Raw genomic sequence first — 25,419 nt, 5'->3', positions numbered from 1 at the left:
ACGATAGGAAATAATGTCTCTGTCATAGTATGATTCCAGTCCTTGTAATGCTTTATCACTACCTCGTACTATAGCAAGTGTTAACCATGAATTACCAGGTACAAGTTCAGTCGTAGTACAAGAAAAATTAATCTTGCATCCAACAAATGTAATAGGACCAGTCAGTAGCTCTTCTTGAGAAACATTATTAAGAACAAAACTGAAAGTGTCCACTGTCTTGTACACTGGAAGTCTGCTCCTTCTTCTATACATTCTCCTCCTGTACGGCATGGCTGTGTGCTTCGTGCGGCTGCCTCGAGTCGACTGAGTCTGCTGCTACCTCAGAACAGGATGTACTTCCGCCCCCCCCCCCCCACCCCCCCACCGTGCGCGCAGCGCCAGAGCGCGTTATCAGTCCCGATTGCGCAACCCGCAGTTTGATTTTCCAGCAACATGGGCCTAGTAATACTAGGGCCCGTGTTGCGCGGCTGCCTCGCTCAGCGGCTAAGTCCGCTTCAAGGTCACACGCCTTACACAGCAGAATAAGGCAGACTCACACAGACTTCCAGTGTACAAGACAGTGGACACTTTCAGTTTTGTTCCTAATAATGTTTCTCAAGAAGAGCTACTGACTGGTCCTATTACATTTGTTGGATGCAAGATTAATTTTTCTTGTACTACGACTGAACTTGTACCTGGTAATTCATGGTTAACACTTGCTATAGTACGAGGTAGTGATAAAGCATTACAAGGACTGGAATCGTACTATGACAGAGACATTATTTCCTATCGTACCTTTTCGATTGGTGTGCAAGGTGATAGGAATTATGGTACAGGTGTGGTACATACTGATAAACCATTTTCATTGTATACAAGAAACAGGAGACGTGTTAATGCTAATGAAAGGCTTAATGTTTGGGCCAAGATTGATGGTGTGTTAGCAAATTATATTAAAGTGCAAGGTGACATTACTGTATATTACCATTCCTAATAAAGATCCTTATCCTAAAAAAATATCTTATCAGCTACTGAAGCATCTTTCTCTTGTGTGGGTTGCAGGGGTTACGACCCCTGGGGAGGTGGGTGGGTTTTATTTCATGGCTGTGTGGGTGGGTTTCCATTGCACCCTTAATGTTGACACCATAGGTTGTAATTTCACCGAATGGGAAAAAACCACGCTCTTGTATTCTTTTTATTTGGTTATCGTGAGCAGTCTTGTATCACATGGCAGCGAGACTTAGTTACCTTACGCAGTTTACAAATAGTTTGAAGTGCGTGCTATCACCGATAGTGCGTGAAGAGCTCGAGAGGCGCGAATGGGGAGGGGGGGAGGGGGGAAGGGAGCAAACTGTTGAGATGCTATCTTAGTGGGCGCCACAGATAACATCGACCAGCTTGCGCCAGGAGAAAAACAAACAGCTATTCATCTCGAGAGGGGTCGATCACGGGCTAGCGCCAGATAAAGCAGAGCGCACTACTTAAAGCGGGCCGTTGGCGACGACAACTGCGCACTCGTCGCGGTAATTTTCTGGCGGCTGACTTTGAGCGGCAGACGATGGCTGCAGCTCTGGCGACCGCGACACTAGCGCTGTCGCTTCTGGCGGCCACCGTGGCGGCCACCCCGCTGAACATCGACGAGGACATCCGTCTCGACACCGTGAGTCTCTCCCCTCTCGCCTCTTTGCACATATATTTATACCGTCCGGTCTCCTTTTCTTTGTTGTATGCAGTATCCGCAGATACAAACAGGGTTCTTAAAGAATAGTCCACAAATCGATATCTAGATATCTAGGCGGTCAACAATATTCTCCAGAATGAGATTTTCACTCTGCAGCGGAGTGTGCGCTGATATGAAACTTCCTGGCAGATTAAAACTGTGTGCCCGACCGAGACTCGAACTCGGCACCTTTGCCTTTCGCGGGCAAGTGCTCTACCAACTGAGCTACCGAAGCACGACTCACGCCCGGTACTCACAGCTTGGTAGAGCACTTGCCCGCGAAAGGCAAAGGTCCCGAGTTCGAGTCTCGGTCGGGCACACAGTTTTAATCTGCCAGGAAGTTTCATATCAGCGCACACTCCGCTGCAGAGTGAAAATCTCATTCTGGAAACATCCCCCAGGCTGTGGCTAAGCCATGTCTCCGCAATATCCTTTCTTTCAGGAGTGCTAGTTCTGCAAGGTTCGCAGGAGAGCTTCTGTAAAGTTTGGAAGGTAGGAGACGAGGTACTGCCAGAAGTAAAGCTGTGAGGACGGGGCGTGAGTCGTGCTTCGGTAGCTCAGTTGGTAGAGCACTTGCCCGCGAAAGGCAAAGGTCCCGAGTTCGAGTCTCGGTCGGGCACACAGTTTTAATCTGCCAGGAAGTTTTAACAATATTCTCGTTTTATTTTTTTTTTTTTATTTTTTAATTTCATGCTAGACTACTAGGGTCCTCCACCTAACACGTGGGCCGTGGTTCTCTAATCACGAGGAGAACACGGCAACTGTCATATCCCAGAAACTTAGCTCAGTGGAAGAGGTGTCAAAATCAGCGAACACGTGTTTCGACTAATCTGTAGATATTCGATCGTTGTTGGGAAAACGACAGTCATAGTTGATGCTTTATGTGCCTTTTAGAGAGTAAGCAGTTCAACCGAGGTGGTACCACAAAGCTTAGAGTGGCGGCTTAACACTTTTGCGCCCAGTGTTCGAAACCAGATAATTCTTTTTGTTTTCCATTTACACTGTGTGATAAGAAGTATCTCGACACCCCCAAAAACATACATTTTTCGTATTAGTTGCATTTTACTGTCAGATACTCCACATCAGCGATCTCAGTAGTCATTAGACATCGTGAGAGAGCAGAATCGGGCGCTGCACGGAACTCACGGACTTCGAATGTCGTCAGGTGATTGGGTTTCTCTTGTGCTACAGGTCTGTATGCGAGATTTGCACATTCCTAAACCTCTCTACCTCCACTGCTTCCCATGTAATAATGAAGTGGAAACGTGAAGGGACACGTACATCACTAAAGCGTACAGGCTGACCTCATCTGTTGACTGAAAAAAACCGCCGACAATTGAAAAGGGTCTTAATATGTAATAGGCAGACATCTATCCAGACCATCACATAGAAATTCCGAAATGCATCACATTCCACTGCAAGTACTATGACAGGCGGTAGGTGAAAATTTTAATAGGCAAGCGGCTGCTCATAAGCCATACATCACGCTGGTAAACGCCAAACGACGCCTCGCTTGGTGTAAGGAGCGTAAAAATTGGACGATTGAACAGTGGAAAAACGTTGTGTGCAGCGACGAACAATGCTACCCAATGTGGCGATCCGATGGCACCGTGTGGGTATGGCGAATGCCCGGTGAACGTCATCTGCCAGCGTGTGTAGTGCCAACAGTAAAATTCGGAGGTCGTGGTGTTATGGTGTGGTCGTGGTTTTCATGGAGGGGGCTTGCACTCCTTATTGTTTTGCGTGGCACTATCACACCACACTCCTACATTGATCTTTAAAGCACCTTCATACTTCCCATTGTTGAAGAGCAACTCGGGGATGGCGATTGCATCTTTCATCACGATAGAGCACCTGTTCATGTTGCACAGTCTGTGCCGGAGTGATTACGCAACAATAACATCCCTGTAATGGACTGGCCTGCACAGAGTCCGGACCAGAATCCTATAGAACACATTTGGGACGTTTTGGAACGCCGATTTCGTGCCAGGCCTCACCGACCGTCGTGGATACCTCACCTCAGTACGCCACTCCGTGAAGAATGGGCTGTCGTTCCGCAAGAAACGTTTCACCACCTGACTGAACGTATGCTTGCGAGAGTGGAAGCTATCATCAAGGCAAAGGGCGGGCCAACACCTTATTGAATTCCAGCAATACCGATGGAGGGCGCCACGAACTTTTGAGTCAGGTGTCCGGATACTTTTGATCACATAATGTATCTACTCATGACTGTAGAAGATTACAACGTGAATTTTTTCCAGTGTATATTGAAATAATGTCCTTATTCGCCTACTAGTTCCATGAAGGGTGAATCAAATAAAAAGAGACAATAAATGAATATAAAATTTGTTTGCACTTGTTATCGGTGAAATTCCTATAGTATATTTTCGTTCATAATCAATTGCAAGCGACAGTTTTCTGAAAAGTGTTCGGTTATGTGGTTTTTCCGCGAAATTATTGCTAAGGCATGAAATCTTCAGTAATGTTAACGACTTTTCTTTCCAAAGAGTCCACGTGAAGAAATGTCGCTGCGGCAAAGCTGCCTTCGCGCGATGCCCATTGTGTTCGGAATTTATATGTTTCGAACGTTTCTACCGGCGGTATAATCCAAGGAAATGCACCAAATTTTTCTGAAGAATAATCATAAGAATAAAATATAAGAATTAAGAGATGTAAGAATGGAATGTAAGAACAAAACATTGTAATCCCTGAAAATATACACACATATGCACTGAAGCGCCAAAGAAACTAGTATAGGCATGCGTATTCAAATACGGAGATATGTAAACGGGCAGAGCACGTCGCTGCGGCCGGCAACGCTTATGTAAGACAAGTATCTGGCTCAGCTCTTACATCGTTTACTGCTGCTACAATGGCAGGTTATCAGGACTTAAGTGAATCGCCGCACGAGCGATTGGACACAGCATCTCCGTCACGAGCGATTGGACACAGCATCTCCGTGGTAGCAATGAAGTGGGGATTTTCCCGTTCGGCCATTTCACTGGTGTACCATGAATATGAGCAATCCGGAGAAACATCAAATCTCCGACATCGCTGTGGTCGGAAAGAGACCCTGCAGAACGGGTTAACTACGACTGAAGAGAATTGTTCAACGTCAGAGAAGTGCAACCCTTCGGCAAACTTTTGCAGATTTCAGTGCTGGACTATCGACAAGTATCAACGTGCCAACCATTCAACAATGCATCATCGATATGTGTAGCCTTGATGACTGCACGACACAAAGCTTTACGCCTCGCCTGGGCCCGTCAACACCGAGACTGGACTTTTGATGACTGGAATCATGTTGCCTGGTCAGACGAGTCGTTTCAAAGCCGATGGACGTGTACGGGTATGGAGACAACCTCATGAATCCATGGACCCTGCATGTCAGCAGGGGACTGTTCAAGCTGGTGCAGGTTCTGTAATGGTGTGGGGTGTGTGTAGTTGGAGTGATATGGGACCCCTGATACGTCCAGACACGACTCTGACACGTGACACTTGCGTAAGTATCCTGTCTGATCACCTGCATTCATTCATGTCCATTATGCATTCCGACGGACTTGGAAAATTCCAGCAGGACAATGCGACACCCCACACGTCCAGAATTGCTATTCAGTGGTTCCAGGAGCACTCTTCTGAGTTTAAACACTTCCACTGGCCACCAAACTCCCCGGATATTATTGATCATATCTGGGATGCCTAGCAACGTGCTGTTAATAAGTGATCTCCACCTTCCCGTACTCTTACGGATTTAAGGCCAGACCCGCGCGATTCGTCATGTATATTCCCTCCAGCACTACATCAGACATTAGTCAAGTCCATGCCACGTCGTGTTGCGGCACTTCTGCGTGCTCGCGGGGGCCCTGCACGATATTAGGCAGCTGTACCAGTTTCTTCGGCTCTTCAGTGTATTAAATGTATGACACTTATTGTGAAAACTTGTTCTACTTTTTAAATCAATATAATGCCCTTGTATTCCCTATTTTTCTACAGAAATGGCTAGATAAATTAAATAACAACTGTCGGGATTCGAACAAGGGACAGAAAAGTGAGAGGCCCGGACGGTAGTTACTATGCGACGATCGAGGCTGAGCTTACCGCACGCAAAGCGACTTCCATATTACGTCGAAAACTTTGACGGCCATTTTCTCAGAAACGGCGGAGTATCTACGATAAACGGAGTCACGTTTTCTCTTATTTCGGCCCTTTTTCCATCGATCGAAGTTTCTGGGTAATGGATTGATGGCACTTGTTGTGTTCTCCTCGACCCAACTACGCAGCTGAAGCCGCTGGTTCCGTTGCTCATGCAGAACTACTTGAAAGTTGGGTCACGTGGAGATCTTTTGTCCTCTGTCCTTGCATAAATGGCAGGAATGCATGATACTCCACGTAGGAAATTATAACGGAAAAGAATTTTGGTTTAACAAGAGCGATAAAAGGAGAAGATATAGCAGCTTGTGTAGTAAAGGCCCCTTTAGTTGCGCTAACCTGGGAGGAGGTCTCGAAATGTGACATCCCTGTGCAGTGCCTCCAGAGTTTAGGTGCGGTGGTATGTTGGCACCTGGCGCCTGGTACAATTACCAGGCACACTAGGTTATACGGTGTACTAGATCGGTGCAAAAGTTCGTAGAGCTTTCGCTTAGCATCTTGATATTCCATTCGCTATGGGCTTAAAAAGGTCCGGCCTGGTCGAGGTGTAGCATCTTTGATTCACAATCAAAACGCCTTCGGTCCCGGGTTCGATCCCCGCCACTGCCTAAATTTTGAGAAATAATCAGCATTGGCGGCCGAAGACTTCAAGCATAAGAAGTCAGCCTCATTCTGCCAACGGCCTTTTCAAAGAGGGCGGAGGAGCGGATAGAGGTTCAGGGCACTCTATTGTCCTAGGGGTGGGAAATTGCCCCTAAAGGCGGAAGAATCAGCAATGATCAACGACATGAGGATGCAGAAGGCAATGGAAACCACTGCATTAAAGACACGTAACGTGTATCCACAGGACATGTGGCCTGTAAATGAAGAAGTGTCATGATGATCTCTCCATTGGCAAAAGATTCCGGAATAGTCCCCCATTCGGATCTCTGGGAGGGGACTGACAAGTGGGAGGTTACCATGAGAAAAAGATTGAATAATCAACGAAAGGATAACGTTCTACGAGTCAGGGCGTGGAATGTCAGAAGCTTGAACGTGGTAGGGAAACTAGAAAATCTGAAAAGGGAAATGCAAATGCTCAATCTAGATATAATAGGGGTCAGTGAAGTGAAGTGGAAGGGAGACAAGGATTTCTGGTCAGATAAGTATCGGGTAATATCAACAATTGATGAAAGGAGAAAATATAAAAATGCAGTAAGTGAAACAGGCAAAAAGGAATACAAACGTCTCAAAAATGAGATCGACAGGAAGTGCAAAATGGCTAAGCAGGGATGGCTAGAGGACAAATGTAAGGATGTAGAGGCCTATCTCACTAGGGGTAAGATAGATACCGCCTACAGGAAAATTAAAGAGACCTTTGGAGATAAGAGAACGACTTGTATGAATATCAAGAGCTCAGATGGAAACCCAGTTCTAAGCAAAGAAGGGAAAGCAGAAAGGTGGAAGGAGTATATAGAGGGTCTATACAAGGGCGATGTACTTGAGGACAATATTATGGAAATGGAAGAGGATGTAGATGAAGATGAAATGGGAGATATGATACTGCGTGAAGAGTTTGACAGAGCACTGAAAGACCTGAGTCGAAACAAGGCCCCCGGAGTAGACAATATTCCATTGGAACTACTGACGGCCGTGGGAGAGCCAGTCCTGACAAAACTCTACCATCTGGTGAGCAAGATGTATGAAACAGGCGAAATACCCTCAGACTTCAAGAAGAATATAATAATTCCAATCCCAAAGAAAGCAGGTGTTGACAGATGTGAAAATTACCGAACTATCAGCTTAATAAGTCACAGCTGCAAAATACTAACACGAATTCTTTACAGACGAATGGAAAAACTAGTAGAAGCCAACCTCGGGGAAGATCAGTTTGGATTCCGTAGAAACACTGGTACACGTGAGGCAATACTGACCTTACGACTTATCTTAGAAGAAAGATTAAGGAAAGGCAAACCTACGTTTCTAGCATTTGTAGACTTAGAGAAAGCTTTTGACAATGTTGACTGGAATACTCTCTTTCAAATTCTAAAGGTGGCAGGGGTAAAATACAGGGAGCGAAAGGCTATTTACAATTTGTACAGAAACCAGATGGCAGTTATAAGAGTCGAGGGGCATGAAAGGGAAGCAGTGGTTGGGAAAGGAGTGAGACAGGGTTGTAGCCTCTCCCCGATGTTGTTCAATCTGTATATTGAGCAAGCAGTAAAGGAAACAAAAGAAAAATTCGGAGTAGGTATTAAAATTCATGGAGAAGAAATAAAAACTTTGAGGTTCGCCGATGACATTGTAATTCTGTCAGAGACAGCAAAGGACTTGGAAGAGCAGTTGAATGGAATGGACAGTGTCTTGAAAGGGGGATATAAGATGAACATCAACAAAAGCAAAACAAGGATAATGGAATGTAGTCTAATTAAGTCGGGTGATGCTGAGGGAATTAGATTAGGAAATGAGACACTTAAAGTAGTAAAGGAGTTTTGCTATTTGGGGAGCAAAATAACTGATGATGGTCGAAGTAGAGAGGATATAAAATGTAGGCTGGCAATGGCAAGGAAATCGTTTCTGAAGAAGAGAAATTTGTTAACATCGAGTATAGATTTAAGTGTCAGGAAGTCATTTCTGAAAGTATTCGTATGGAGTGTAGCCATGTATGGAAGTGAAACATGAACGATAAATAGTTTGGACAAGAAGAGAATAGAAGCTTTCGAAATGTGGTGCTACAGAAGAATGCTGAAGATTAGATGGGTAGATCACATAACTAATGAGGAAGTATTGAATAGGATTGGGGAGAAGAGAAGTTTGTGGCACAACTTGACCAGAAGAAGGGATCGGTTGGTAGGACATGTTCTGAGGCATCAAGGGATCACCAATTTAGTATTGGAGGGCAGCGTGGAGGGTAAAAATCGTAGAGGGAGTCCAAGAGATGAATACACTAAGCAGATTCAGAAGGATGTAGGTTGCAGTAAGTACTGGGAGATGAAGAAGCTTGCACAGGATAGAGTAGCATGGAGAGCTGCATCAAACCAGTCTCAGGACTGCAGACCACAACAACAACAACAATATCAACAGCAGCAGAAAATGGTATAACAGGTGTAGAATTCGTTATGAATAGGAAGGTAGGGCAGAGGATGTGTTACTGTGAACAGTTCAGTGACCGGGTTGTTCTAATCAGAATCGACAGCAGACCAACACCGACAACGATAGTTCAGGTATACATGCCGACGTCGCAAGCTGAAGATGAACAGATAGAGAAAGTGTATGAGGATATTGAAAGGGTAATGCAGTATGTAAAGGGGGACGAAAATCTAATAGTCATGGGCGACTGGAATGCAGTTGTAGGGGAAGGAGTAGAAGAAAAGGTTACAAGAGAATATGGGCTTGGGACTAGGAATGAAAGAGGAGAAAGACTAATTGAGTTCTGTAGCAAGTTTCACCTAGTAATAGCGAATACCCTGTTCAAGAATCACAAGAGGAGGAGGTATACTTGGAAAAGGCCGGGAGATACGGGAAGATTTCAATTAGATTACATCATGGTCAGCAGAGATTCCGAAATCAGATACTGGATTGTAAGGCGTACCCAGGAGCAGATATAGACTCAGATCACAATATAGTAGTGATGAAGAGTAGGCTGAAGTTCAAGACATTAGTCAGGAATAATCAATACGCAAAGAATTGGGATACGGAAGTGCTAAGGAATGACGAGATACGTTTGAAGTTCTCTAACGCTGTAGATACAGCAATAAGGAATAGCGCAGTAGGCAGTACAGTTGAAGAGGAATGGACATCTCTAAAAAGGGCCATCACAGAAGTTGGGAAGGAAAACATAGGTACAAAAAAGGTAGCTGCGAAGAAACCATGGGTAACAGAAGAAATACTTCAGTTGATTGATGAAAGGAGGAAGTACAAACATGTTCCGGGAAAATCAGGAATACAGAGACACAAGTCGCTGAGGAATGAAATAAATAGGAAGTGCAGGGAAGCTAAGACGAAATGGCTGCAGGAAAAATTTGAAGCCATCGAAAGAGATATGATTGTCGGAAGGACAGACTCAGCATACAGGAAAGTCAAAACAACCTTTGGTGACATTAAAAGCAACGGTGGGAACATTAAGAGTGCAACGGGAATTCCACTGTCAAATGCAGAGGAGAGAGCAGATAGGTGGAAAGAATACACTGAAAGCCTCTATGAGGGTGAAGATTTGTCTGATGTGATAGAAGAAGAAACAGGAGTAGATATAGAAGAGATAGGGGATCCAGTATTAGAATCGGAATTTAAAAGAGCTTTAGAGGACTTACGGTCAAATAAGGCAGAAGAGATAGATAACATTCCATCAGAATTTCTAAAATCGTTGGGGGAAGTGGCAACAAAACGACTATTCACGTTGGTGTGTAGAATATATGAGTCTGGCGATATACCATCTGACTTTCGGAAAAGCATCATCCACACAATTCCGAAGACGGCAAGAGCTGACAAGTGCGATAATTATCGCACAATCACCTTAATAGCTCATGCATCGAAGCTGCTTACAAGAATAATATACAGAAGAATGGAAAAGAAAATTGAGAATGCGCTAGGTGAGAATCAGTTTGGCTTTAGGAAAAGTAAAGGGACGAGAGAGGCAATTCTGACGTTACGGCTAATAATGGAAGCAAGGCTAAAGAAAAATCAAGACACTTTCATAGGATTTGTCGACCTGGCAAAAGCGTTCGACAATATAAAATGGTGCAAGCTGTTCGAGATTCTGAAAAAAGTAGGGGTAAGCTATAGGGAGTGACGGGTCATAGACAATATGATCTGCTGAACGGAATGAACAGTCTAATGAATACACAGTATGGTTTGAGAGTAAATCGGAGAAAGACGAAGGTAATGAGAAGTAGTAGAAATGAGAACAGCGAGAAACTTAACATCAGGATTGATGGTCACGAAGTCAATGAAGTTAAGGAATTCTGCTACCTAGGAATAACCAATGACGGTCGGAGCAAGGAGGACATCAAAAGCAGACTCGCTATGACAAAAAAGGCATTTCTGGCCAAGAGAAGTCTACTAATATCAAATACCGGCCTTAATTTGAGGAAGAAATTTCTGAGGATGTACGTCTGGAGTACAGCTTTATATGGTAGTGAAACATGGACTGTGGGAAAACCGGAACAGAAGAGAATCAAAGCATTTGAGATGTGGTGGTATAGACGAATGTTGAAAATTAGGTGGACTGATAAGGTAAGGAATGAGGAGGTTCTACGCAGAATCGGGGAGGAAAGGAATATGTGGAAAACGCTGATAAGGAGAAGGGACAGGATGATAGGACATCTGCTAAGACATGAGGGAATGACTTCCATGGTACTAGAGGGAGCTGTAGAGGGCAAAAACTGTAGAGGAAGACAGAGATTGGAATACGTCAAGCAAATAATTGAGGACGTAGGTTGCAAGTGCTACTCTGAGATGAAGATAATAGCACAGGAAAGGAATTCGTGGCGGGCCGTATCAAACCAGTCAGTAGACTGATGACCAAAAAAAAAAGGGTTTAATTATAGTCTCATTTTTTATTTGTAGTTCACTGTTGCTTTTATACATGTTGTCATTTTGTCATTTGGGAATGGTGAGTGGAGATGTGGACGCTAGAAAATGGAGCACCAAGTGGAGAAATAAAAACATTTGCGACATATTCTTATGTTTGCGTTCAGTAAAGGGGTGACAGGAGTGGAGGCAGCCAGAAACATATGCGTCTTGTCTTGGGTGAATGTCATTGAGGGAGCAGGCAAGAAAATGGTTTTCTCGTTTTAAGGAAAATCATTCCGACGTTAGTAACCCTTCGGGGTCTGTTGAAGAACGTTTAAAGGCATTAATCCACAATGAGCTAGTTCAGTATACTCGAGAACTGGCATATGTGATGAACGGTGATAATTCCACCATCGTGCAACATTTGTATGCAATGGGGAAGGTTCAAGATTTGAGTGTATGGGTACCACATGCTCTAAGCCAAAATCACGAAAATCAGCAGGTGGCCATATGTGCATCTCGGCTTGGTCGACATCAAATGGTTTGCGAACAACACCAACCGTTCTTAGCCTGTATCGTTACTGGTGACGACAAATGGTGTTTTATGCGAACATAAGGAAAAACAAGGAATGACTGAGCCCAAAAAAATCAGCAATCCCTCGTACAAAGGCATTCGCACATCCACAAAAGAGTGTTCTGCATCTGTTGGAACAGTGACCGTGTCGTGTACTACGAATTGCATCACTGCTGATATTTTATGATGATGTTGATGATATTTGGTTTGTGGGGCGCTCAACTGCATGGTCTTCAGCGTCTGTACAATGCCCCAATTTTTTCACTGTCCAATTATTTACACAGTCCCATCTAGCAACTGTCACAAATGATGATGACCGTGGTGATGAAACGATGAGGACAACACAAACACTCAGACAGAGAAAATCAACAACCTCGCCGAGAATCGAATCTGGGACCCCGAGTTCCAGAGGCAACAATGCTAGCCACTAGAGCACGATCTGCGGACGCTGATATTTTTTGTGAACAACTGAGACGCCTCGCAGACGTAGTCCAAGGAGAACGACCAGGAAGGCTGCGTGAAGTGACGCTACTGCACGGTCACGCCCACCCGCATTTTGCTAGAGTGACAGAAAACACTACACACGTAGGGTTGGGAATTCGTTCCGCACCCACCTCATTAACCTGCTCTTGCATCCTTAAATTTTCACTTTTTGCGCTGTCTATCAAACAACCTTCAGGGAACCTCCTTTCTGGATGAAAATGTGTACCAGACATGCCTCGTCGAATTCTTCGCTTTAAAACCACACGGTTTCGACAGTCGCGGAATCGAAAAGTTAACCTAGCACTGTCAGACTGTTGTAAATGGTGAAGGAGAAAATATTTATTGATCAGTGAAATCTCTGCTATGTCTGTCTGTTGTGTTTATTAAAATTATGGAAAAACGCTATGCACTTGAGCACCAACCTAATATGTGCTGTATGTGCCACATGTGACAAAGGATTACTGTTGTATCGTTTATTTGTGTATTTAAACCGGGGACCGAGAAACGACGGAGAGGCTTCGTCCCGCCGTAGCCCCCAGTGGCTCACAACCCCACAACAGGCAACAGCAGTCCACCCACCCCTCCGCCTCCCCACACCGAACCCAGGGTTATTGTGCGGTTCGGCAACCAGTAGAGTCCCGTCCCCCGACCGGGAACGTCTCATACCAGACGACTGTAACCTCAAATGTTTACGTGGTAGAGTAATTATGGTGAATGTGTACGTGGAGACAGTATTTGCGCAGCAATCGCCGACATAGTGTAACTGAGGCGGAATAAGGGGAACCAGGCAGCATTCGCCAAGGTAGATGGAAAACCATCTTATAAACCACCTACAGGCTGGCTGGCACACTGGACCTCGACACTAATCCGCCGGGCGGATTCGTGCTGGGGACCGGCACGCCTTCCCGCTCAGGAAAGGGATTACTATTAGTGGATCATAATATTACTACACCTAGATGTGACAACGATTCGGTCGGCTCATGTGTTTACTTGTGCACCTGAAGCTCATCAGAATGTGCTCTGCCGTTTTAACAACCAGATAACTTTCTCGTGATGCCATTAAGAGTTCCACAGTACGTAGGAGACTAGAAAGAATTGATGTGATTTTTGTTTACTGTATTGTTATCGCACGTTTCCGATAATGGCCACTGGAGGCCAATTTCAATAATATTGTGGTTGGGTAGTATTGATATGCTCTGTGTAGCTATTGCAAAATACTACTGACTGTCTATGGGCAGCTTTACAAACGTTTCAGTCTTTGTATTATTGAAATACATTGAGGCGACAAGAGTTCTGGAATGGCGATATGCACATATACAGATGGCGGTAGAGTCGCGTAATCAGATAATTAGTGTGACTGTGGCCGCACGACGAGAATTAACAGACTTTGAACGCTACTTTCGTGGATTACCTCTGCTATCCTTACTGTAGTTCGGTGTAACTTGCGCTTTCTTCTGTGCATTTGGCACAGTTTGCTTATACTCTTACTGTTTTAAGCCGTTTCTATACTTCCGTGTCTTTGCAGGGTGAACTGCTGGTGAAGTACGGGTACCCGGCAGAGCGTCACTACGTCACTACAGGAGACGGTTACGTGCTGGGCATGTTCCGGGTCCCATCCAGTCCCAAGGCTCGCGCGAGGGGCACCGCCAATGGACACCCCGTCCTCGTCATGCACGGACTCATGTCCAGCTCTGCCGACTGGGTCATCATGGGGCCCGACAAGGGCCTAGGTGGGTCTCTGACATCTACATCTGCATCTGCACTTCATAAGCTAGCACATTGTGTACCAAATATATTTTAATTTATTAAATTTCTTGATTTCTGAACAAAACTAGAAATTTTTTGAAAAAAAAAATGGTTGAATGTTAAATGTTTCGTGGAATGGTTTGTCTACTACACTGCCATTAAAATTGCTACACCAAGAAGAAATGCAGATGATAAACGGCTATCCATTGGACAAATATATTATACTAGAACTGACATATGATTACATTTTCACGCAATTTGGGTGCATAGATCCGAGAAATCAGTACCCAGAAAGACCACCTCTGACCGTAATAACGGCCTCGATAGGCCTGGGCATTGAGTCACACAGAGCTAGGATGGCGTGTACAGGTACAACTGCCCATGCAGCTTCAACACGATACCACAGTTCATCAAGAGTAGTGACTGGCGTATTGTGACGAGCCAGTTGCTCGGCCACCATTCACGAGACGTTTTCAATTGGTGAGAGATCTGGAGAATGTGCTGGCCAGGGCAGCAGTCGAACATTTTCTGAATCCAGAAAGGCCCGTACAGGACCTGCAACATGCGGTCGTACATTATCCTGCTGAAATGTAGGGTTTGGCAGGGATCGAATGAGGGATAGAGCCGTGGGTCGTAACACATCTGAAATATAACGTCCACTGTTCAAAGTGCCGTCAATGCGAACAAGAGGTGACCGAGGCATGTAACCGATGGCACCTCATACCGCCACGCCGGGTGATTCGCCAGTATGGCGATGACGAATACACGCTTCCAATGTGCGTTCACCGCGATGTCGCCAAACACGGGTGCGTCCACCATGATGCTGTAAACAGAACCTGGATTCATCCGAAAAAATGACGTTTTGCCGTTCGTGCACCCAGGTTCGTCGTTGAGTACACCATCGCAATGGCTCCTGTCTGTGTTGCAGCGTCAAGGGTAATTACAGCCACGGTCTCCGAACTGATAGTCCATGCTGCTGCAAACGTCGTCAAACTGTTAGTGCAGATGGTTGTTGTCTTGCAAACATCCCCATCTGTTGACTCAGGGATCGAGACGTGGCTGTACGATCCATTACAGCCATGCGGATAAGATGCCTGTCATCTCGACTGCTAGTGATACGAGGCCGCTGGGATGCAGCACGGCGTTCCGTATTACCCTCCTGAACCCACCGATTCCATATTCTGCTAACAGTCATTGGATCTCGACCAACGCCAGCAGCAATGTCGCGATACGATAAACCACAATCGCGATAGGCTACAATCCGACCTTTATCAAAGCCGGAAACGTGATGGTACGCATTTCTCCTCCTTACACGAGGCATCACAACAACGTTTCACCAGGCAAAGCCGGTCAACTGCTGTTTGCGTATGAGAAATCGGTTGGATACTTTCCTCATGTCAGCACGTTGTAGGTGTCGCCACCGGCGCCAACCTTGTGTGAATGCTCTGAAAAGCTAATCATACGCATATCACAGCATCTTCTTCCTGTCGTTTAAATTTCGCGTCTGTAGCACGTCATCTTCGTGGTGTACCAATTTTAATGGCCAGTAGTGTAAGTAATAGGTCAGGGGTACATTTAAATGCCCCCGAATGTTCCTCGAAATCAAGTACAGCAAATGTCCTGTTTACGATTTCGACCATCATGCAAAAGAGTGTTAAATGTTTACCTAACCTATTTCTTTTTTTACTTTTGGACTCGTCATTTTACAAAGCAGCCGGCCTCGGTGATCGAGCGGTTCTAGGCGCTTCAGTCCGGAACCGCGCGACTGCTACGGTCGCAGTTTCCAATCCTGCCTCGGGTATGGATGTATGTGATGTCCTTAGGTTAGTTAGGTTTAAGTAGTTCTAAGTTATAGGGGACTGATAACCTCAGAAGTTAAGTCCCATAGTGGTCAGAGCCATTTGAACCATTTCACAAAGCACTTGACGGCTTTCCTTCAAAAATCTTTATTCAAGAGATTGCTCAGAAATCATCGGCCTCGTCGTTGCTTACATACCTGCATTACCCACGTGTAAACTGCAGAAGCTAAATCTTGTTTTTCTGCAATTGTCAAGTAAACTCGGCAAGTTTACACTGATGTCACAAAAGTCGTGGGATACAAGCCAACATCACGTCGGATTCCCTTCTTCCCGGCATAGTGCAGAAAATCAATGTAGCATGGACTCAGTAAGTTATTGAAAGTTTAATGCAGAAATACTGAGCCATGTTCCCTCTAAAGCCGCCCGTAATTGTGAAAGTGTGACCGGTGCAGGAATTTCTATTGCACCACCTGATTATGCCCCATAAATATTCGATGGGATTCATGTCGGGTGATCTGGGTGACCAAAACACTCGCTCGACTTGTCCAGAATATTCTTTAAACAAATTGCGAACAATTGAATCGGCAGCTGGAAGAAGAAAATAACTCCATAAACTTGTTTGTTGGGAAATTAAAAAAAAGCTGTATAACTTACGCATTTTTCATTGAACCGGAAATTATTTTTTATTGCACACACAGAACAACATTTCCATCTGTTTGCAGTGTTCGGACAATTTCCAGGCGTTGTACGTTGACTCGTAAAATTAAAAAAAGTTGATGGATTAGTTTCCTTCTTCCAACTGATCGAAAATATGAGAAATTATAAAGAAATAAGTCAATAATGTTTTTCAAATTTTATTCAAAATTCTAAAAACATAACACTATAGGTTATTGGAAAAATGTATATAGTTGAAAAATTTAAAAGGGCATCAGTTATTTGACCCCCAACAATGCGCAGAAAGTTTTAGAGAAAGAATCTTGGACACAAAAATCACTCATCGTGATCAGCTGTATCTGAGGTGGTAGGCCAGCTCATTAAGTCCTCGTAGAAGTCTTTCTTTTCTGTAGCTATGTAGGTGATTATCTTCTCCACGTCTCATTTATGGGTATTTTTCCTGTGTATGCAATCACTGTAGGAAGCGTTATTTCATCCAGTAACTTTGGTTTTTGATGGACAAATCTTGTCTGAACGATGCCATCAATGAATTCGGAGGCTATTACAGAACCCTTCAAATCAGTTGAATATTGAAGGTGTTGGTATTTAGAAATACAAAACTGAATGTTTGTCAGTACTTTTCGTTGATTTCTTGAAGAACTTTCGCCATCAATCCTTATAGTTCACGATTTGTTGTGAAGTCACCTTTCTCACAGAATATCCAGATTCTCTCGCTGTTTGTATCAACTCACAGTACTCGTCCGGACTGTATATTCTGTCCATTTTCCTATTCTTACGCTTGGCGGTACCAAAGATCCTATCACACTGCAGGAACGAATGTTCACGAATAGGAAAATATTGGTGAATTGGAGCAAAACGGCCAAGTGATACCAAGGCAAGTAGAAACCTGACGACGGTATTATTCCGATTTTGTCCACCGCAAGCGTCGCTAAAGTTCTTTACAAGTTTCACTCATGTCCTGAATCTTCAACCAAAGTAAGCTACATACCTCATCAGGGCCTGTTTTAGCCACACCTTCTGGATATATGTAGAAATTTGCTGATCCTGTTTTCACATCATGGATACAGAAGAGCTACAACCAAAACTTTCTTAGGTGGAACATCTCTTGCACTGGAATTTTCGGCAGTGGAAGATTTTGCATATAGTCAAAGACGAGGCACCCTACTTCTTCTTTTTCATTGCGCAGGTGCTTCTTTTTGTTTGGAGTAAAATTTCTTGGCTCGACGTAATTGGACCATCTTTTCAGCGACTGCGACACGTTTTTTCGGTGTCGTTGAGAACTGGTGATTTGATCTTCGTTTCTAATTCCTCACATGTGCTACAGACGTCAATTTGGAGCCTCCCAAATCTGTATCCATGGTTCTCATTATAACATTTCCTATGGAAATCGTATTAGACGCTAAATGCGCAATGCGGATATTTCTCACAAAACAGGCTGTGTAAAGTTTTTATGTCCATCCCTTATTGCAGTAATGAGAATGGTGTATTGGGAACTCATTTATATGATCGTCAATAGCACCTAGTATTTGCGGAGGTAACTCATTTCTCCTGTTCGTATGGTTACCGCCCGTATCAATTGCAGATTTTCCAGAAGCAATTAAGGTAGTCAAACGGAAAAGCGCTTAATTTTTGATGGCTTATAAAACGGAAAATGCACTTCTAGAAACTTGAATTCTTTTGTTGACATTATTCAGAACAAAGAAATCGAAAACGTTGTCTCATTTCTTGGGGTTTTCGTTCTTTGAACGGCGGCCTCTGGATCACGTCTTATTATCAGACCCATTTGGAATGTATCTTGTTTATTTTTGTTTCGGCCATCATATAAATTACCTAGAAAATATTTCTCCTCTTCAGGAGGGAAGTTGTCTGTATATTTCAACTTGCAAGAACAAGAAATGTTGGTGTTTGATTTTGCAGGAATAATGTTACCTGTAGAGGTACTCACATATTGTTCACCAAGAAGACGCTGTCTCTTCTGTACTTCACGTTTATAGCAGTGAACATTGCGAACTCCTTTTCTCCGCTTGTTTCTGAACGATGAAGCCACTTCAGAATCACTCTCGGAAATCGATGACATTATATAAGTATGTTGTAGTACGAAGAAATTCGTGATTAGTGAAATCTCTACACGAACACATAATCATATTAACCATCTGTTTGCAAACTAACTAGTCAAAAAGATATTCAGCAAATGGAGCAAGAACGAACTTGTTCCGTGCCCTGCTGCAATGCATGGCAGTAGTTGGAAGACAGAAATAAATCCAGTCTTTGTTTACTTATTAAAATTTACGGAATATTGAAACCTGGTTTTCAACGCTTGATGGGTTCCTTTCTTTTATTCTATAGTTGCGTGTACCCTTTCATGACTCGAATTCGGCAAAATATCGATTTATTATTTTCGGTGTTTATTCCCTTCTTCCAACTACCGATTCAATTGTGGTTCGGCGACACGGTGCATTGTCATCCATAAAAAATTCCATCGTTGTTTGGGAACTTGATGAATGGCTAAAAACGAGTAGCCAAACATAGCCATTTCCAGTCAATGATCAGTCCAATTGGACTAGAGAACCCAGTCCATTCATGTACTCTCGGCCACACCAGTATGGAGCCACCAGCAGCTTGGACAGTGCCTTGTTGGCAACTAGGTCCCATGGCTTCGTGGGGTCTGCACTACCTGGAACCCTACCATCTGCTCTTACCAGGTGAAATCTGGATCATCTGACCAGTCCACAGTTTTCTTGTCGTCTAGGGTCCAGCCAATATGGTCACGAGACCAGGAGAGGCGCTGCAGACCATGTCGTGCTGTTAGCAAAGGCACTTGCGTCGACCGTCTGCTGCCATAGCCCCTTAACGCCAGATTTCGCAATACTGTTCTAACCTATACGTTCGTCGTACGTTCCGCATTCATTTCTGCGGTTATTTCGGGCTGTGTTACTTGTCTATTAGCACTGACAGCTCTATGCAAACGCCGCTGCTCTCGGTCGTTAAGTGAAGGCCGTCGGCCACTGCGTTGTCTGTGGTGAGAGGTAGTGCCTGAAATTTGGTACTCTCGGCACAATCTTGACACCCAGATCTCGGAATATTGAGTTCCATAACTATTTCGTAAATGGAATGTTCCTTGTGTCTGCCCCCAACTACCATTCCGCGTTCTGTTATTTCTAGTCGTGTGGCCGTAATCACGTCAGAAACCTTTTCAAATGAATCACCTGAGTACAAATGTCAGTTCTGCCAGTGAATGGTCCTTTTATGCCTTGTGTACGAGATACTACCACCATTTGCATATGAGCTCTCCCATGACTTTTGCCACCTCTGTGTATAATGGCGCCTGTGTCCTTTGAATGTCCGCTATTATCCCGTATCCAAATCCTTATTCTCGAGATAAATTCGATCCACCAGCAGCTTTCTCCATCTGGTCTATTCCTTTAACTTTTTCGGAAACACTAAGAACCAGGGCCGTACCGACGGGGTAGTGAGAGAGATCTCCACCACGGTCGTGGACACTGAGAAGGTGCAAAAACTGACCGAAAAACAACAAAGGAAGTCGATTTAACAATTGCCCAGGCGAGGTACGTTAGCTCTGCTTCCCCTCCTGGTCCTGCCTTCTGTCTACGAGAAGAAGCCTTTCCCTCAGCCCGCGACTGTGAACACACGCGGGTGCCGCAGCGTCGTCACAGTTTATGTAGAAGTAGTGCGATTGGTTTACTGATGATCCACTCGTATTTTCAAATGGCTCAAATGGCTCTGAGCACTATGGGACTTAACTTCTGAGGTGATCAGTCCCCTAGAACTTAGAACTACTTAAACCGAACTAAGCTAAAGGACATCACACACATCCATGTCCGAGGCAGGATTCGAACCTGCGACCGCAACGGTCGCGCGGTTCCAGACTGTAGCGTCTAGAACCACTCGGCTACTCTGGCCGACCACTCATATTTTACAACTGACTTAGCACGAGTTACTTCGTTTGCGTTTGCGTAATAGTCACAACAAAAATTATTTTATAAATATGTTTTGAACCTACTGAACAACTAATGTATTAAAGAGGCGTTTCTTTTTCTATGCAATTTTGATAAAACCAATTTGTCTTGGAGACTGTTACACAGCTTTATTCGGTTTTGTTTACAAGTTGCATGATCTTGTAAGCTTCTCACGCTAATTAAGGTCACAGAAGCACGGTGTTTACCGAATGTACTTCTGACCAAAAAGCGAGTCTGGTGGCTGGAGTCGGAAATCTTTCTTAGTCCTGCCTTTTGAGTTCTTGAGATGGCGTCTGCATAGAATGTTTCATCCTCTAGCACATACTTATTTTTGTTTCTAACGAAAAACTCAGGCAACAAAGTCCATAGACATAGCTTTAAAAATCGAGCGAAATACTTCCATAAAAATTTTTCATCCCCTATTTCACCCCTTTTTAGAGGTTGAATTTCGAAAAACACTGAAACACGTAATTTTCCAACCAAAGAACCAAATGTAATTATCGATAGATTTAGCTTTAAAATGCTTTCGTAATGCAATATTTTCACAAAATTTTTCACTCCCTGTATCACCTTAGGGGTTGAATTTCCAAAAAAAAAAAATGACACACGTAGTTTTTTTTAATTTCTAACGGAGAAATCGATTACAAATTTTGATAGACACAACTTGAAAAATGCTTTCATAATCAACTACTTCCCTTAAAGTTTTCGTCCTCTATTCCAGTCCCTTAGAGCTTTAATTTCTTACCAACAAACCAGATTATAATTTCGCAGTTCTAGCTCCAAAATAGCGAAATATTTTGAAAGATTCCTTTCATCTCCTGTTTCATCCATTAGGGGTGGAATTTCGAAAAATGCCTTCTTAAACGGCGCCTGCAGTCAGGGAAATTTCCTTTTGGTACTGCGTAGCTACCGTATTGTTGGACCTCAAAGAACGGCGACCGGATGATTAAACAAATATACTACTTGGCTGAACTCCTCTGAGTCTTCACGGTTTCTACCGACTGAGGTCTGGAGGGAAGCAACCGTAAAACGTGGGGGGGGGGGGGGGGGGGGGGGGACATGTAATTACTCCTCCAATAGAACCTTTTTCGTTTCCTGCGATCTGCTGAGTAAATAAAAAAGAATTCAAGAGTAAGTTTACTGTAGCTGCCTAATAGTATTAAGGGCGTTCTTATCCATTTTTTTGCAACACGGCACTGCTGCTAAACTTGACTTAAATGACGTAATCTGTGTGTTTGTTTCGTTCAAAGCAAGAAAACGAGCAGTAAATTTATTATTTTCTCAGTTATAATCCTTTTTATTTTATTTCTAATCAACAATTAATGCACTATCAAATAATTTATGGGGTGCAATTGAAATGAATGTACGACAGCTTTTTTTAAGCCATAAGACATGGGATAGAGATATGTACATATACAAGGTGATTCACGAAGATATACAAATATATTAATATGTTATTTTACAAGTAAAACTAAACAAAAAATTCATGTAAACATAGGTCGGCAAATGTTTGGTTATTGCCACCAAAATACATTTCGTGCAAGGAGCACGAAGATACGAGAAATTAGGGCTCATGAGAAGACATGCAAACAGTCGTTCTTTCGTCGCTGTGTTTGCGTGTGGAACTGGAAGGGAAATTACTAGTAGTGGTACAACGTAACCCTCCACCACGCGATGTACGATGGCTTGCGGAGTAGGTATGTAGATGTTGATGTAGATGTAGGATAACTGTCCATGTCACACGGCCGCAGTCGTGTTATCGTGTTGCAGAGGTACGAGAAACGTGATAGTTAAGTCATGTTCGCATCTTGGCCTCCAAATGCACCTCATCTCTAAACCCGATGGAACACGTCTGGAATAGGTACGACGTAACTCTGGAAAACGACCAAGGACCTTTTAAACAACATAATTCTTATATAGGAAAACAGCAATCTGTAATTATTATAAATAAACTCGCCGCAGTCTTGGTCGCATAACTTTCCTAATGGTGACCGGTATCGACCTTTTTACAAGTTCATCTTCAGACCATGAATGTCTACCGGATGCGGTACACCACCAGCCACAAGCAAGAGGATTGCCATGCGCCACCGCATCCGGCAGACATTCAGGGTCTGAAGATGATCTTGTAAAAAGGTCGAAACCGGTCACCATTAAAAAAAGTTATGCGTTCAAGACTGCTTCCAGTTTATTTACCAAGGAGCTGTCGGATCAGTATTGCCTTCCAAAAGTGGACAAACACGCCATTATGTAGGCGGTCGCTGTAAATGAAAAACAGGTGGTTTAATTGGTACTATACAGGACTGAGAACGAAGCCTTTACCAAATATGCAGCGCTAAGCTAGAAAAATTGTTGGAATAGAAATCTAACCCTGAGACTCCATTGCTCTGTGCAGCTTACATCCTGGCTGACGCGGGTTTCGACGTCTGGTTGGGCAATGCTCGAGGGACGACGTACTCCAGAAACCACACGTCCATCAACCCGGACGATAACCAGTTCTGGCAGTTCAGGTGAGGCAAGAGAAAATCTTTCATCTGTATAGAGTACTTCACGTTGCAGAAACACCACTGTGTTGTAATATAGTTCGTGTAGCTGGCTTATTAATTATTGGGCAAATAGAGTGATTATATGGCTTTAGCGTTTACTATATCAAATTGTTATCTGTCCTGCGAGTGTGCAGATAGGCTCATCGTACAAAATATTAGCCATCCCACTAAGAGAGCAGACGTGACACGTTGGAGCGATGGTGACGATGCAGGTCTTGTGCCATGCAGTCACGTAACCCTCAACCTCTGGCATAAGTCGTAGCAGTGAAGGATCCAGCTGTTGTATGGGCTCAGAACAGTGAGATGAACCGATGTAACGATTGGCATGAGCCCATGAACACACAATGAACCAAGTCGCCCCACTTGTTGGTGTAGCAAAGTGGACTGTCAAAATGTCTAAAAGAAGCGGTCTACCACTCGAGGCCATAGCCTAACGACAGTGGTCGATAAAGATCGTAATCGACATCGACCAGATACGAGGACTGCACCTTGACCCTGACAATCGGTTCTCAAGTCGACAGGGACTGGTGCTGTCAGTTTCTAAGTCAAAATAGTGAAACGTACGGCAAACGACATACATTTGGGTTGGGTTCCTCAAAAAATACCGTTGTTCACCTTGGCCAACAATTCTGCACGTGTTCACTGGGCCGAACATTACACAGACAGAACAGTAGCTGACTGGAGACATGTACCGTCGTCTGACGAGTCGTGGTTTGGCATTTTATGGCCCAGTGCATTTAACCCACAGTGTGTCTACAGCATAGTTCAGACAGGAGGCGATTCTGTAATGTTTTGGGGGTGTTCTACGTACAATGACTTGGGCTCATTCATTCAAGTTACCACGACCACAAACCAGGATGTTTACTCAAGCATACTTGACGACCAAGTGTTCTCCATTCTTCTACGCCTTCTTTATGTTGTGGACACTTCCTGTTGTATATTTTGTAAGTGAACTGCACTATTACTTATTACACTGTAAGAAAAAAAATTATCCAAATGGGACATAAATCAGTGGATATGATGTACATACATAGCCAAACAAATGATTAAAATTTCATAAAATTTTGATCATTTATTCAAGTGAAATAACTTCACAGTCAGTAATGTGTTGGTACATCTCCAGCCCTTACAAAAGCACTTATTTGGCTTTGCCATTGATTGATAGAGTTGCTGGATGTCCTCTTGAAGGATGTCATGCCACGTTCCGTCCAACTGGTGCGTTAGATCTTGAAAATCCAGAACTGGTTGGCGGGCCCTATCCATAATGACCCAAATGTTCTCAATTGGGGAGACATCTGGAAGCCTTGATGACCACAGCAGTGTCTGGCAACCACGAAGACAAACAGTTGAAACACTCTCTGTATGTGGGCGAGCATTATCTTGCTGAAATGCAAGCCCTGGATGACTTGCCATGGAGGACAACAAACCTGTGCGTAGAATATCGTCGACTTACCACTGTGCTCTAAGTATAGCATGGATAACAACCAACTGGGTTCTGCTATAAAAAGAAATGGCGCTGCAGATCGTCACTCCTGATTGTTGGGGCACATGGCAAGTGACAGATTGGTGTCCCACTGCTGTCCAGAGCGTCTTCGGACACATTTTCAGCGTGGAACCTGGAGTAGAATTGTTTTCACTCGTGAGTCTCGCTTCTAACTGAGCCCCAATGACCAGCAAAGAAGTATCTGGAGACACCTTGGACAGTGGTGGGATAGCAGCCTGCCATATGGCGTGACAACCAGAAGTGATGGTCTGTGGCGCCGTTTCTTTTCATATCAGGACCCCTTTGGTTGCCATCCATGGCGCCCTTACGGCATAGCGATACGTGGACGATATTCTACGCCCCATTTTGCTGCCCTCCATGGCAAACCCTCCCGGTCTTACATTTCAGCAAGATAATGCCTGCTTGCACATGGCGAGGGTTTCCACTGCTTGTCTTCGTACTTGCCAAACCCTACCTCGGACGGCAAGGTCACCGGATCTCTTCTCATTTGAGAGCTTTTGGAGCCAACCATCTCGAGATTTTGATGATCTAATGCGTCAGTTGGGCAGAATTTCGCACGATATTCCTCAGGAGGACATCCAACAACTTCTGGCGTTAGGATCTGGCTTATTCTGTTTAAGAAATAGTAGTAAATAATTATAGTGATTTTGTAACTGTTGGTTGGTAATATATACTGACAAAATGTAACCTAACGCTAGATTGCGTACTTACGACTATCCTGTGTGGCCGTTTTTTTAGTACGACTTAAAAAGAGAGAGAGAGAGATTATTAATTGATCACCAA

At 44.0% G+C, this 25,419-nt stretch overlaps 1 protein-coding gene across 1 annotated transcript in view; it reads left to right on the top strand.

The window, feature by feature from the left end:
• The first annotated feature begins 1,504 nt into the window (after nt 1-1,504).
• Nucleotides 1,505-25,419, top strand: part of LOC126425179 (lipase 3-like) — a 65,639-nt gene continuing 41,724 nt past the window's right edge. The window contains exons 1-3 of the mRNA XM_050088133.1: nt 1,505-1,636; nt 13,918-14,122; nt 22,982-23,096. Coding sequence (XP_049944090.1) covers nt 1,535-1,636; nt 13,918-14,122; nt 22,982-23,096 — 422 coding nt within the window. The 5' untranslated portion in view covers nt 1,505-1,534. The remainder of the gene's footprint in view (nt 1,637-13,917; nt 14,123-22,981; nt 23,097-25,419) is intronic.

Source organism: Schistocerca serialis, chromosome 10 (genome assembly GCF_023864345.2).
Source record: "Schistocerca serialis cubense isolate TAMUIC-IGC-003099 chromosome 10, iqSchSeri2.2, whole genome shotgun sequence".
Taxonomy (NCBI): Eukaryota; Metazoa; Arthropoda; class Insecta; order Orthoptera; family Acrididae; genus Schistocerca; species Schistocerca serialis.
Note: the sequence above shows the minus strand (reverse complement) of the source record. Positions and strands in the feature narration are given on the sequence as shown.